Source organism: Ooceraea biroi, chromosome 2 (genome assembly GCF_003672135.1).
Source record: "Ooceraea biroi isolate clonal line C1 chromosome 2, Obir_v5.4, whole genome shotgun sequence".
Lineage (NCBI taxonomy): Eukaryota > Metazoa > Arthropoda > Insecta > Hymenoptera > Formicidae > Ooceraea > Ooceraea biroi.
Genome location: NC_039507.1, coordinates 11,242,936 through 11,260,041, shown reverse-complemented (window position 1 = coordinate 11,260,041; position 17,106 = coordinate 11,242,936). Strand labels below are relative to the sequence as shown.

At 34.2% G+C, this 17,106-nt stretch overlaps 1 protein-coding gene and 1 pseudogene across 1 annotated transcript; both read right to left on the bottom strand.

The window, feature by feature from the left end:
• Positions 1-6,669: 6,669 nt before the first annotated feature.
• LOC105287002 lies at positions 6,670-8,004 on the bottom strand (annotated as a pseudogene).
• Positions 8,005-8,585: 581 nt separating this feature from the next.
• On the bottom strand, positions 8,586-9,209 carry LOC113563665 (extensin-like). The gene has a single exon (XM_026975598.1). It carries the CDS (start codon positions 9,207-9,209, stop codon positions 8,586-8,588), a length of 624 nt encoding a protein of 207 aa, XP_026831399.1.
• Positions 9,210-17,106: the final 7,897 nt, after the last annotated feature.

The following is a 17,106-nucleotide window of genomic DNA, read 5'->3' as shown; positions in this document are numbered from 1 at the left end:
ATGAGGCATATATGTTCGTATACCGAGCTAAAGGATGAGAAAATGGCGGCTATACACGCCGTGGTATATGACAGGTATGGAAGCGAATGTTCGCTCTCGACTGTTTTCAAAGGATAACTCACAGCGAATGAAGTCGCTGTTAATGGTATTCAAAAGGGAAAAAGCGATTTAACGCTTTAAATATAATTGAAATAAATGGGTATGCCTCGCACAAATAAATTGATATAATTAATGCATTCATGCACTATATATTCAATATAGGATGACGCTTCGCTGCGAATTTACGCTGGCGAGCGATTCTGAACAAAAGTTAAAGTTAAATTATGGTTAATTGCAACTGTTGTACCACTAACATTATTCTCAATGATTAAACAATAATAATTGAAGGGTATATTTAATGAACAATTAAATTAATCAAAAGTTTATTACTAAATTCAAGTGTAATATAGAAGTTGGTTACAATATGAATATATGTGTTACTTGAAATAATTTTATTCGCAAATGTCATATAAATCTGAACCCTCAGGCCAGTAATTGTTTCACAACTAATTATAATTCGAAAATATTAAGTAACTGTAAATATAATAATGTATTGAAACTTTATAAATCTGTCAAAATGTGTAGTATGTATATGGAGTACAAGTATAACGTTCCATAAGAGCAGCGAGTATAAAATAATTAAATAAATCTACTCACAAGCGTTCGCACAAATCTAACCCTCAGGTCAGGAAGCACTTGATGATGTAGCAGCAAAAGAATAAGTCAATCAGACTTTGGTAATAACTCAAACTTCACTGGCTCTACGTTATATTTTACGCTTAGTTAGCGAATTTACGCTAGCTAGCGACTCCAATAGTAAGTTAGTAATTATAATTAAAAGTGTTAAGTACAAAGGTGATTCTCTGGCTGCTGCATCACGTTATATACTCGAAAATTATGATGCGTGGGGACAGGGTCCCTGTAGCTCGAGAAGGGATTACAATAAGTGGGGACGCTACGGTTAAAGCAAAAACTAAAATAGTAGGGAGGCTCTGCCCACTTAACTCATTGGTTCTTCGTTTTCGAAGCTTCTTATGGTGGGATCGAAAACTTAAGTGGTGGGATTGGTCTCACGGTGCGTCTAGTGGGGACGATGAACTCAACGGTGAGCTCAACGCTTACAAAAGATAAACGTATTTTGACGCGTAAGTTCAACATGAAGTTCTCAGTACAGAATTATCGCTCATTTGTTATGCTTTTTAATCAACCGGAGTTTCTCCGAATCAAATGGCAGCTGCAACTTCCTGCCGATATGTCTTGCTCGAGATATCTATTCAACCTTTGATTAAGACAGCGGTCTTGGATTATTATTTCAATCAGGTGCCGACAAGTCACCGTCTTTTACAATTAGTCATCATGAAATAATATTCCTTCGTGAATTTAAATCTTCATTCCTTTGTTACTTAACGCTATGTTCACTGTCTTATTCAAATTAATATTCAAATAATTCTGTAATGCTCACAAATTTAATTCTTAAAATTATAACGCTTGACATATGCATTTTATATGCTCCTAGTCTTATGCATGAATTATTATAAGACCTTGCATACGTCTACTTAATAATATAACGCACTTAGTGAAATAATAATCATTATTAATTATTGTGAAATCAATTATTGGTATCGTGAGCCTTTAATAATGTAATTAAATCATCTAAAATTATTATTTCAATATACCATTCTAATAAACTTATAAAATCTCACTCAACCAATAATTGTCTTATAGTTATAGGGATGCCTATATATATAGATATACACGTGTATGTACTTGCACGTCTATTCTTTGGTTATTATAAAATTAGTAATAAAGCAACTATTGGTGTGCCGGGTTTAATATTATAATTAAACCGTATAAAATTATTATTCCAATACAATATTAGTCTTAGTTAATTCATAAAATCTTAAATAACCAATAATTCTTTTATGGGTTATATGCACATATATAAGTGTGTTCGTATATGGTGTTGTTAATATACTTAATTATTAACAGATTAAATGCGTAATAATTATATACTTAAATTAATGCTCAGTAACATAAAATATTCCATTAAATAAATTCAATAATCCTTACTATGAATGTAATACCATGTGTAATATACTTTTATTCATAATTAATTAACGATTTATTCTTTTCTTAATATTTTTGGGTTAAACAACTTATTTCCTTTTATATTAAATTGTTCACTAATTGATTTTCACTTTAATTGTTTTTAACTTTGTAACTTCTAAACTATTAATATTTCATTAAAACTTTCTACACTATAAATATTGAAAAATAACACTGATTTGTTTAACAAATAGTGACTTTGCAATTTTTGTGGTTTCTCAATGATCCCGTGGTGCGATAAGAAAAATTTCATCACAGGTACCATCAGCCTAGCTAAAAATGATGATTCCCAAAAGTTGTTGGTCACTTCCGTAAAAATGATTATTTTCAAAATCTGAGGTCCCTATTAGTTTTCTCTTATGACCTAGATGCTTCAATATAATTATAACAAATTATTTCCTTACGGTTCAAATTTTAGACCCAAAAAATTTAGTAAAATTTTATTGCAATTTCGTAACTTTAAATACGTACTTCTTTTTGACTAAGATTGTAGACGAATATTCTACATTCTTTTACTTATAAAATGTTTCTCCTTTTATGTTAATAAAATAATCTTTAATTTTTTATACGATAAATCATTTCAAATGTGGTAATACAATTTACTACACTCACAAAAACTATTTCATTGTATAATAAAATTAATTCAAAAATTTACCTTTTTAATTGTTATTAATGACAACTTATAACCTTGTACAACAATCAACACCAAATGTCTCCGTAAATTATAATAACTATCAAAGCTACACCGTCACTTAATAAAACTCAATTCCGCTGGCATTATTTTTACTCTTGTCTTAAATAACTAATTGATTTTTCCCGTTTTTATATAATAACCGACCCTATTGGTTTTACCGAAAATTACCTACTTGCAAAGGACTTTACTATAGTATAATAAAATCCATTTCAAATCCATTTGTTTCTTTGTTATAAAAAATAATTAAATATTTTATCCTGTCAAGAACCCAAATGTATTAAGCCAAATTTGTAATACTTATCAATGGCTATATAACCATATAATAAGATATATTTCCAAACCAATTCTTTCAATTATTACAACTCACATTAATACTTTTTATATAATAAACAATATTAAGTAGCTCAATGGTTTTGCTACACCTACAAAAACCTTCATGGTATTACAATTCAAACAATCTTAAATATTACCAATCTCGTAATATTATAGTATAAATCTATCAAATTATTAATGATAAATGTTTCAAAATTATTTTATTTAACTGCTTGAACATATAAAACTGTTTTTATATATTTTACTGATTTTATGTATGTTTTTGTGTTTTTACGTTTTAGATAATATATATATACGTGACTATATTAATTAAATAAATCTATCATAAAGCATAATAACTAAGTTATACATATATACTGTTTTTGTGCTTTTAATATTTTCTTTTCCCTTTATATATGTTAATATTATTACTTCATATATTTTTATATTAAAACTAGTATCAAGCTAAAGCTTTTAATATAATAAATGTGTCGGTTAGGTTGCTAAGTAAATAATATTCTTGGTTATGTTAATAACAGACTACTGTACGTAAGCCTGTGGTTAATAATAAGTAGTGAAGCAAAAATGGTAAGTATCAATGGCGCTCAAAAATAACTATCAGTGGTTATACATTAATAATTAATATTGCAAATAAAAAAAAATTAAAAATGGGTGTGAGGCGGACGTCAGGACGTCACACAAGCACATACATTGCGCGGGACGTTCAAACACACAAATTCATATACACATAACGTATGAGATATACATAACCTATGACCGAGCGTATACAGGGTGTCCGAAATAAAGTGACTCAGACGAAAAGTACAGGTAGATAGGAGTAAACCGAGAAGAAAAGTCAAATACTATTTTTCGAAATTCGCAATAGTTATTAACATATACGTCTGAGCACACTTTCTCGATCTTGCGTAAAGCTCTTTTTTCAAATTTTTTTAATTTTCAGAAAAAGTAATATTTAAATTAGATTTTTCATTTCACCAACCTAAAGCTTATTAAATTCTCTTCAAGATAACGTATTACATTTTTAAATTCTGCCTATAGATTTCCTTACATTCGGCAAAATCGATATGGTACCTCATAATCGGGAACTTTCCTTTATATATTTTATATGTGTGTATGTGTGTATGTTAATAATGATTTTATTTTGAACTATTTTTACAGACTGATTACTCGAGTTTCATGTGTGCAGCATGTTCATTAGTGATGTCTGATAATGAAGAATTATCTAACCATATCTGCTTTGAAGGAAAAACTATTTATTCGGGTAAAGGCATCATTTATTGTTTGAGTGATGATGACATTTTAAATGACGAACAATTCAATCAATATAGTATTGACACCTTTGATGATGGTGGTGATACAAAGTAAGATCCGTATATCCCTCAACATACTTCTCCAAAGTCTACTAAAAAGTCTAACAAGATTGGTAAATTATTTCTATTTCATTTATTATATTTATGAATGATTTGTTTCATGGTTGCTTCAGAGCTTTACTTCATAAATTTAGAGGTTGTTTTACGCAAATAGTGTGGCACATTAAAAATGGACAAAATAATTAGAAAAACTACTGCATACTAAGTTATTGAGACAAATTATGGAACTGACATAAGTAATAAGTAATAATTTACTTTTCACAGATTTCTAAATATGATCTGATCACTGACATATATGTCAATTGTTTTGTCATTGCAGCTGCTATGTGGACAGATAACAGCACGCTAGCATTAATTACCTGTTACGAAACGAAAAAGGAAGATCTTGATCATCCTGTTAAGAGAGGGAAAGTATGAACATCAATAGCTGATGAGCTTTCAGAGCTTGGTTATAAGGTACATACTTTTAATACCTCGCTTCCCCAAATACCTATAAAAAATTTTTTATGACTCTATTAAATATACATTAACGTCTTGATCTTTATACTTGGTATTGTTGCAAAAATGTCTTTCCAGTCGTTTTCATGTAAATGTGATGTCTTTGAGCATTTCATTTACATGAAAATGTAATAACATATAAATTATACTTTGTACACCCTCAGACCTTAATTCTATCACTTGCTTGGGATAAATTGTTCTAAATTACACATAATTTTTTATACCCGTTTTATCTATTTCATACTTCTAAAAGTACATATATAGAATGCATTATTACATATTGTATTTAACATACAAAACAAATATCGAAATGTATGTGTAATTTTGAAAAATATACTCTGGTGACACAATGGCAAGTGACAGGATACTCAGCGATATGTACATCTTTGCTAATTTTGATTATATTTTGAAATTATAGTTTTCCACAGACCAAGTGAGATGGAAATTTAATACACTTATTCGAAAATATAAAGAATGCATTGACAACAGTAAAAAAACTGGTACTGGTGCCATGACATTTAAATTTTTCGATCATATGGAAAATATTCTTGGTGATCGGAGAACGATACAAGGCCAAAGTACAATATCGTCAACCTTTGCTAAAAATAAATCGAAATCAACTATGCTATCAATGGCGCAAAGCGAGACACCAAGTTCTTCACCGAGCACATCAAGCACTATAAGTACCAACAGTGCTAAGAAACGAATTTCTGAAGATCCGCTAAAAGCAGACAGGAGGTCGAGTAAAAATAATCAAGCTCTTGAAAAGATAGCATTATCAAGCACAGAAACAACTGTATGTTCCACATATGTAAGTACCGCACAAAAAAGCAACTTGAGTGAAAAAACTTTTGGCAAATTCTTTAATGACGGTTTTGATCGCCTCGGGTGATCTTGATTCATCCCATTTGACAGTATGCGACATTGATGTTCTTATTTCATTTTATTTTTAAAAATTGTGATAATTATTTAAGAAATAAGAAGTATATTTAATGTTATAAAACATTGTTTCATTGAAAATGAGTACGTGTATGTTTTTGTTCTTGTCTGCTCTGAAGACTTTTATTTTTTGTTTCATAAAATATAATCAAAGTACCCCGCATAAATCATTTATAAAATTATGTCATACATATCATGTTAATCAGATCATAAGCTAACAAAATATAAGAACATCAGTCGATTTAACCGGGACTCAATTTCATATGACTTGTGCGGGATATAATATCGCAGAAGTAATACAGTAAAAATATTCTTAAACATTCTAAGTTAGAGTAACATTATATATTTAAATTAATATAGATACTGAAACTTGTTTACCATATCACTTTTTATAATAAAGTAATTAAGATGTGGAAGTGTAAGTTATTAAGCGTACTCTTAATGATAATAAAGATAAATTCCTTCAGACACCAAAATATTAAATTTTATATAGAGATACAATATAGAGAATAAGTAATACAAATAATATTTGTAAAGGCTGTGGCAGAAATAAATAAAAATACCATATTTATCAAAGTATACAAATGTTTATTTGTTCTTAGTTTTATTTAAGTAAAAGGTAAACAGAAATATAAAATATATAAAATTATAAAAATACACGCGACTATCATACTCTTCTCTCGTTTATATCTATTCTGGAAACAGCTCGCGGAACATCTGCATTCTTCGGTCTCTTATTGCATTCCTATTTCTATTAACATGTAAATTGATAATTTCATTGTCATTCGCGCCATTATCTACAAGAGAGTCATTGTCAGCAAAAAAGAATTCGTTCTCATCATTTTCTTTTATCGCAATGTTATGCATAACAAAAATGGCTGTTATTAATTTTGGAATGAATTGAATATCAAGTAATTCTAAAAATTTCAAACGACGAAAACGTCCTTTCATATAACCAAATGCTCTCTCTATTGACATCCGTGTTGAAGAGTGCAAGAAATTAAATTGAGACTGTTGTACGGTTAAATGTCCGTTATCTCTAAATGGCGGTACAAGCCATGGTAACAATGGATAGGCTGAATCTCCTATTATACATGTTTCATTAGGGAAAATGCTTTCCATCTCATTTTGAGCAGTATCATAAAGTAACGATCTTCTTAAAACACGCGCATCGTGCAGCGAACCTGGTTCTCCATAGTAAATATTCGTGAACTTCATATCTGCATTTACAACACCTTGTAACACGATAGAGAAAAACCTTTTTTGATTGCAATAGTCTCTAGGGTGATCAACAGGCTGTCGAATTGCAATATGCGTACAGTCAATTGCGCCGATACATTTTTGAATACCTCGTTTTGCCTCAAATTTTTGAGCTGTCACGAGAATGACATCATTTCCCTGTGGCCACTTTATTTCTTCGTCCAGTCTTGATAACAGCCATTCCACAACACGACGTATTACACGAAAAATCGAGGATATAAATACATCAAATCTATCTCCCAAGGTTCGTAATGGCTCAATATTTGCGACATACCAAAGAAATATAAGAAAATTCCACTCAGCAGAGATTTTACGCATACAAAAGAATGAGATGGGATAAAATCACTCTGCTGCAGCATATCTGCAAATATAAAAACGAATGCACATGCACATGACACATGCATTTTAAAAAATGTAAATAATACACACTATATTTATATATGTACCTATTTGAAGATATACCGTACGTCGCTGTAATCTAAAGTGCTCCTTGAATAGAGTATCGCTATATAAATGGACAGTATCAAGGAAGCCTTGAATTTTGGTGCGTCTCTTTCCTTGCATGAGAAGTTGAAATAATGAAAACAGTATATCATCTTCAGCTTCTTCGCTTGAGAAAGATGAAGATTCATTTAGAATTGAATAAGAATTGTTTATCTCACTAATACTGTCGAACAGACTAGAACATGAACTACTGGTATTAGCGGAACTGGATGACAAATCTGCCGTAGTCGTTATGATTATTTTGTCTTCTTGTTGTAACATTTTATTTTTAATGTTATATCTGTGAAAAAATTAAATAATATAAATAATATAATAATAGTAGGTAGATTTTGCTATAAAAATTCTAAACAATTATTATACATATTGATGTTTCTTTCTCTGGCACAATCAAAATAAATCAAAAATTCTTTAATACGCAAATTACACATACCTCATACAGTTGGATTTCTACCGCTTTGTTTGGTTATGTTATCTTTCTAGTCACTTTTCTATTACCATGAATTAAAAAATACCAAGGCAGGGACACGCTATAGATACTGTGGTACACATCGTACACAGTTTGTTCCAATTGAATCGTGCACATCGCTACACTTTGTGCCTTCCTGTGTACGTTTGTGTCAAGCAATTGGAAAGCACCCAATAATGTGTGCTAAACGTATATATATACACTAATGATACAGGGTATGTTCAACAAAGAAAGCACAGAACGATAGTACTAATAAACGAAACAATAATAATAACCCGACATGAAATCCGAAAGATAATGTAATGCAAAAGAAAAGAGAGAAAATATTATATACATAATGATGAGGAGAGAAAAAGAAGAAGAAAAAAAACGATCTTTAATCCCTCCGGCGGACTGGTCGGAAGATTAGTTCTCCCTGCGGGCGGCGGTGTAGCAGGAACGTTTGCCCGGTCTTCGGATCCCGGTGTCTGTACTTTTGTTCCGGTCGGAGGCGGTCGGCGACGTCGTACGGGATCCGGGGGCTGGCGAGCCCTCGGATAGCTGATGATGTTGAGGCCGGGGTCGACGGTCGTGCCCGGTTCGGCGGTGGTAGCGGCTGTGTCGGTGGCGGTGGCGGCTGCGTCGTGCCCGTTGCGGCCGGATTTGCCGACGGGGTAGGTGGTCTCGGCTCCTCGATTACTCCGAGGTCCATATCGAAGTCGGAGTCGGAGAACTGCCCAAACAGGGCCTCCATCTCGGTTCGAAATTGGGCTGGTGTTAAGGGCGCCCGGTGTTCTGGCGGCGCGGCTGATTGCGCGCTGTCCAGTCTGCTTGACCGCATTCCGGGCCGGCTCGGTGGTGGCGGCGTTTCTAAAGCGGCGCACAACTTATCCTGCCGGGACCGGGGGTACCACGGCCGGTTGATAGGTGGTCTGCTGGTTGCCTCTTTTGGTGGCGAATAAGCGGGACGCACGGCCTGACTGGCCACGGCCCGTGCTTGCTCGTGCTCTCGTCGGCTCATGACAACGTACTGCCGGCGCCGCGTGGCATTCGCGCCGCGTGGGGTTTGTTTTGCCCCTGGTATCGCGGTTTGTTTACCCTTGTCCGTACTTCTTGAGGTCTTTGATGTGTACATTCCCGAGATTCCGACCGTTTTCTTCAAGCTGTACGATAACCGGCGATACAATTCTTCGCACCATATATGGGCCGGTGTATTTCGGCGCGAGTTTACCCGCGAAATTTTCTGCGGCGTTGGATAGCGGATGCTCGCACTTCATGACCGCGTCCCCGGCTTCCGGCCGCCAGTCGCGGCGTCGCAAGTTGTAATAACGGCCCTGCCGCTCGGTGGCCTCTTGTTGCCGGAGGGTGGTTATTTGGTATGCGTCTCGCATACGTCCGAGCCGCTTAGCTCGGGGCTGTCTGTCGGGGTGCGGTTCGGCTTCCCCCTCGTCCTCGTCCTCGTGTTCCAGTCGTACGCTTCCGGGGGTCGGCAGCTCCTGTCCATAGGTCAAGAAGGCCGGGGTGTATCCGGTGCCTTCATGTACGGCGGTGTTTGCTGCGAACACCAGTTCGGGCAATCGGCGATCCCAGGCTCGGTGATTGGCCCCGACGAACTGCGCGATCATTGTTTTTAGTGTGCGGTTGGCGCGTTCCACCGGATTGCATTGAGGAGCGTACGGAGGCGTGCGTTGGTGGTGGATCCGCAGTCGTTTCATCGTGTTCTCGAACTTTCTGCTCATGAATTGTCTTCTGTTATCGGAGATTATGGTCTTGGGACATCCGTGCCGATATATCCATTCCTCGATGGCGGTGCTGACGGCGGCGGCGGTGGCGGTTTGGAGTAGCTTGACCTCCAGCCATTTGCTAAAGACATCCTGGGTCACGATGGCCCAAGCGTGTCCCCTAGAGGATCGAGGCAGCGGCCCAATCAGGTCGGTAGCGATAGTGTGACCGGGCTCGGTAGTCAAGCGGTGATGCATGAGTCCAGCCGGTGCCTGTTGCTGGACTTTGTGCGCTTGACAACTCTGGCACCGGCGGACATAGCAGGTGGCTTCCCGGAGTATTTCTGGCTAATTGTGACGTCCTGACATCCACCTCACACCCATTTTTAATTTTTTTTATTTGCAATATTAATTATTAATGTATAACCACTGATAGATATTTTTGAGCGCCATTGATACTTACCATTTTTGCTTCACTACTTATTATTAACCACAGGCTTACGTACAGTAGTCTGTTATTAACCTAACCAAGAATATTATTTACTTAGCAACCTAACCGACACATTTATTATGTTAAAAGCTTTAGCTTGATACTAGTTTTAATATAAAAATTTATGAAGTAATAATATTAACATATATAAAAGGAAAAGAAAATATTAAAAGCACAAAAACAATATATATGTATAACTTAGTTATATGCTTTATGATAGATTTATTTAATTAATTTAGTCACGTATATATATATATATATATATATATTTTCTGAAACATAAAAGCACAAAAACATACATAAAATCAGTAAAATATATAAAAACAGTTTTATATACTCTAGCAGTTAAATAAAATAATTTTGAAACATTTATTAATAATTCGATAAATTTATAATATTTATAATATTATGAGAATGGTAATATTTAAGATCGTTTGAATTGTAATGTGACGTCCTGACGTCCACCTCACACCCATTTTTAATTTTTTTATTTGCAATATTAATTATTAATGTATAACCGCTGATAGTTATTTTTGAGCGCCATTGATACTTACCATTTTTGCTTCATTACTTATTATTAACCACGGGCTTACGTACAGTAGTCTGTTATTAATCTAACCAAGAATATTATTTACTTAGCAACCTAACCAACACATTTATTATGTTAAAAGCTTTAGCTTGATACTAGTTTTAATATAAAAATATATGAAGTAATAATATTAACATATATAAAGGGAAAAGAAAATATTAAAAGCACAAAAACAATATATATGTATAACTTAGTTATTATGCTTTATGATAGATTTATTTAATAAATATAGTCACGTATATATATATATATATATATATATATATATATATATATACATTATCTAAAACGTAAAAACACAAAAACATACATAAAATCAGTAAAATATATAAAAACAGTTTTATATACTCTAGCAGTTAAATAAAATAATTTTGAAACATTTATCATTAACAATTTGATAGATTTATAATATAATATTACAAGATTGATAATATTTAAGATCGTTTGAATTGTAATACCATGAAAGTTTTGTAGGTATAGCAAAACCATTGAGAAATTTCATATTGCTTATTATATAAAAAGTATTAATGTTAGTTGTAATAATTGAAAGAATTGGTTTGGAAATATATCTTATTATATGGTTATATGGCCATTGATAAGTATTACAAATTTGGCTTAATACATTTGGGTTCTTGACAGGATAAAATATTTAATTATTTTTTATAACAAAGAAACAAATGGATTTGAAATGGATTTTAATATACTATAGTAAAGTCCTTTGCAAGTAGGAAATTTTCGTTAAAACCAATAAGGTCGGTTATTATATAAAAACAGGAAAAATCAATTAGTTATTTAAGACAAGAGTAAAAATAATGCCGGCGGAATTGAGTTTTATTAAGTGACGGTGTAGCTTTGATAGTTATTATAATTTACGGAGACATTTGGTGTTGATTGTTGTACAAGGTCATAAGTTGTTATTAATAACAATTAAAGGAGTAAATTTTGGAATTAATTTTATTATACAATGAAATAGTTTTGTGAGTGTAGTAAATTGTATTACCACATTTGAAGTGATTTATCGTATAGAAAAATTAATATTATTTTTATAACATAAAAGGAGAAACATTTTATAAGTAAAAGAATGTAGAATATTTGTCTACAATCTTAGTCAAAAAGAAGTACGTATTTAAAGTTACGAAATTGCAATAAAATTTTACTAAATGTTTTGGGTCTAAAATTTGAACCGTAAGGAAATAATTTGTTATAATTATATTGAAGCATCTAGGTCATAAGAGAAAACTAATAGGGACCTCAGATTTTGAAAATAATCATTTTTACGGAAGTGACCAACAACTTTTGGGAATCATCATTTTTAGCTAGGCTGATGGTACCTGTGATGAAATTTTTCTTATCGCACCACGGGATCATTGAGAAACCACAAAATTGCAAAGTCACTATTTGTTAAACAAATCAGCGTTATTTTTCAATATTTATAGTGTAGAAAGTTTTAATGAAAGATTAATAGTTTAGAAGTTACAAAGTTAAAAGCAATTAAAGTCAAAATCAATTAGTGAACAATTTAATATAAAAGGAAATAAGGTGTTTAACCCAAAAATATTAAGAAAAGAATAAATCGTTAATTAATTATGAATAAAAGTATATTACACATGGTATTACATTCATAGTAAGGATTATTGAATTTATTTAAAGGAATATTTTATGTTACTGAGCATTAATTTAAGTATATAATTATTACGCATTTAATCTGTTAATAATTAAGTATATTAACAACACCATATACGAACACACTTATATATGTGCATATAACCCATAAAAGAATTATTGGTTATTTAAAATTTTATGAATTAATTAAGACTAATATTTTATTGGAATAATAATTCTATACGGTTTAATTATAATATTAAACCCGGCACACCAATAGTTGCTTTATTACTAATTTTATAATAACCAAAGAATAGACGTGCAAGTACATACACGTGTATATCTATATATATAGGCATCCCTATATATATAAGACAATTATTGGTTGAGTGAGATTTTATAAGTTTATTAGAATGGAATCTTGAAATAATAATTTTAGATGATTTAATTACATTATTAAAGGCTCATGATACCAATAATTGATTTCACAATAATTTACGATGATTATTATTTAACTGAGTGCGTTATATTATTAAGTCGACGTATGCAGGGTCTTATAATAATTTATGCATAAGACTACGAGCATATAAAATGCATATGTCAAGCGTTATAATTTTAAGAATTAAATTTGTGAGCATTACAGAATTATTTGAATATCATTTTGAATAAGACAGTGAACACAACGTTAAGTAACAAGGGAATGAAGATTTAAATTCACGAAGGAATATTATTTCATGATGACTAATTGTAAAAGACGGTTACTTGTCGGCACCTGATTGAAATAATAATCCAAGACCGCTGTCTTAATCAAAGGTTGAATAGATATCTCGAGCAAGACATATCGGCAGGAAGTTGCAGCTGCCATTTGATTCGGAGAAACTCCGGTTGATTAAAAAGCATAACAGATGAGCGATAATTCTGTACTGAGAATTTCATGTTGAACTTACGCGTCAAAATACGTTTATCTTTTGTAAGCGTTGAGCTCACCGTTGAGCTCATCGTCCCCACTAGACGCACCGTGAGACCAATCCCACCACTTAAGTTTTCGATCCCACCATAAGAAGCTTCGAAAACGAAGAACCAATGAGTTAAGTGGGCAGAGCCTCCCTACTATTTTAGTTTTTGCTTTAACCGTAGCGTCCCCACTTATTGTAATCCCTTCTCGAGCTACAGGGACCCTGTCCCCACGCATCATAATTTTTGAGTATATAACGTGATGCAGCAGCCAGAGAAAACACTCACACCTTTTGTACACACCTTTTGTAAAAACCTTTTTACACTGTACCTTTTTGACGACCCTTTTAGACTACACTTACTTTTAATTAATTATTGGAGTCGCTAGCTAGCGTAAATTCGCTAACTAAGCGTAAAATATAACGTAGAGCCAGTGAAGTTTGAGTTATTACCAAAGTCTGATTGACTTATTCTTTTGCTGCTACATCATCAAGTGCTTCCTGACCTGAGGGTTAGATTTGTGCGAACGCTTGTGAGTAGATTTATTTAATTATTTTATACTCGCTGCTCTTATGGAACGTTATACTTGTACTCCATATACATACTACAAATTTTGACAGATTTATAAAGCTTCAATACATTATTACACTTACAGTTACTTAATATTTTCGATTTATAATTAGTTGTGAAACAATTACTGGCCTGAGGGTTCAGATTTATATGACATTTGCGAATAAAATTATATCAAGTAACACATATATTCATATTGTAATTAACTTCTATATTACACTTGATTTTAGTAATAAACTTTTGATTAATTTGATTGTTCATTAAATATACCCTTCAATTATTATTGTTTAATCATTGAGAATAATGTTAGTGTTACTACAGTTGCAATTAACCATAATTTAACTTTAACTTTTGTTCAGAATCGCTCGCCAGCGTAAATTCGCAGCGAAGCGTCATCCTATATTGAATATATAGTGCATGAATGCATTAATTATATCAATTTATTTGTGCGAGGCATACCCATTTATTTCAATTATATTTAAAGCGTTAAATCGCTTTTTCCCTTTTGAATACCATTAACAGCGACTTCATTCGCTGTGAGTTATCCTTTGAAAACAGTCGAGAGCGAACATTCGCTTCCATACCTGTCATATACCACGGCGTGTATAGCCGCCATTTTCTCATCCTTTAGCTCGGTATACGAACATATATGCCTCATTACACAATTAAGTCGTATTTAATATTTAAGTGAATTAAAATCAAATCATACCATTATTTGAAGGATAATTCGATTATAAACATTAATTTAACATTTGCATTACAAGTTTATTACATTTGTGTACTTAAATCAAGTGAGCATGGTAAAAAGTTCGACTCACACTAGTGACAATAGTACGACTTACGCTAGTGACAATTACGATAGTGACAATTACGCTAGTGACAATTACGATAGTGACAATTACGCTAGTGACAATATTAAGGAATTGCTGACTTACCATAAGGCAGTGCACGGTGAATTAATAACTTTAATTGTGGTTACAGTATATCACTAACAAGATTTAAGTTTAATAACTCACTCTAGTGACAATAGTACGACTTACGCTAGTGACAATTACGCTAGTGACAATTACGCTAGTGACAATTACGCTAGTAACAATATTAAGGAATTGCTGACTTACCATAAGGCAGTGCACGGTGAATTAATAATTTTAATCTTGGTTACAGTATATCACTAACAAGATTTAAGTTTAATAAATTACATAATTTTCGTTTATTGTATTGTTAAGCACGAACATAGATTCATTCGTCTGACCAATTCCTTATGTATACTACGTCTGACCAAATCATTATATATTCTACCTGATACATTCAATTTAGTCACAGGAGGTATATTTTATTTAATTACCAAATAAAGCATTACGAAATTATGAATAACAGTTAATAACGAATTACAATCTATATTAATTTGTTTTAAATCATTATTTTATTCTTCAACTCCATCACCGTGTATGAGCATAAAAGTGCTCCTCTCCTTACTTTGTGTTACATTCCACTTAAAGAAAGGCATAGTAACCTGCCTACTTTTCTTTTGAGATATTTTATTTTATCAATCCTTTGCATATGAGCATTATTATTGCTCATCCTTTTCATTTTTCCATTAGCAAGAGCGAAGTGACGCCCTTATTTCCATATTATTCCACTGTCATACACTACACAGCGACATTACGCTGTGAATTTCTTTTCAATATTTTCCTATTCTTATACCATAATTTTGTTGAAGAAATAAAAGAGATAATAATTTAAATTTATTTTTCATTTATTAATTAATAGGGAGATACCAAGTTACAATCAATATTGATTACAATATTTTCCTTTTGACAATCACAATTTTATCACCGTAAGAGTTAATCGCAAGCTCTCTCCATTCCCGGGTAAAGTCGGTGTATGCAGATTGACCCATAATCAAAAGAGAGCACCTGAAATCAAATCACCTGAGGGATAGATTTGGGACAGGTACCTGATCGTCTACATTCTCACTTCCCCGGACGTGACACAATAATGCTTTTGGGCCAGCCGGGCGATGGTCTTCGTGATGCCGAGGTATCCGGCGTCGTGGTACTCGTACAACACCTGGGGCCGTATTGGCTGCGGAACGCACAGTTTCCATGCCGTCCTCGTCGTCCAGAGAGTGTCGCTCGTGTATGTGTCGATACAGCTTCCCGTTGCGGACGGCGTAATCCGGCCGTTTCTCTGGCGTGTCCTGCGTTTCTCCCTACATTTGTTGGTACCACCGACAGGGCGGCTCCGGTCCTAGGGCGGCGAGGTCGTCGTCGGGATCTTCCTCCTCGTCGAGTGGTTGCCGAGAGAGTGCGTCCGGAACGGTGTTGCTGGTTCCCTTCCGGTATTGCACCTCAAAGTCGTGTTGTTGGAGGGCGACTGACCATCAGGCCAGTCGTCCGGTCGGGTGTTCCAGTGTTCGGAGTCAGCGGAGCGAAAAGTGGTCCGTGACGACCGTGAATCGGTAGCCCTCCAGGTACGGACGCATCTTCTCTATTCCCCAGACGACGGCTAGGCACTCCTTCTCGGTGGCCGAGTAGTTCCGTTCAGCCGGTCGCAGCGTGCGGCTGGCATATGCCACGACCCTTACCTACTCTTCTACTTCCTGGGTCAACACGGCGCCGATCTCGGCATCGCTGGCGTCGGTCTGAAGCGTGAAGGGCTTGGAGAAGTCCGGGCATCGAAGTACGGGTGCGGTGGCGAGCTGGTGTTTGATGGTGTGGAACGCGTGTTCTTGTTCCTCTCTCCACGCCCACCGTGTCTTTTTTCGGAGTAGCTGGTTCAATGGTGCGGCTACCGTGGCGATGTTGAGCACAAATCGCCGGTACTACGAGGCGACTCCGAGGAACCGTCGCAATTCCCTTAGATTGCTCGGAGTGGGGAATTCCGTGATGGTCCGTACTTTTTCCGGGTCGGTTCTCAAGCCGTCTTGGTCGACGATATGCCCGAGGTACCGGAGACTGTCCCGGGCGAAGTGGCACTTGTCGATGTTGAT

Bases quoted from the DNA above. Each gene is read 5' to 3' on its own strand.
- LOC113563665 (XM_026975598.1), bottom strand. From the start codon at position 9,209: ATGAGCCGACGAGAGCACGAGCAAGCACGGGCCGTGGCCAGTCAGGCC.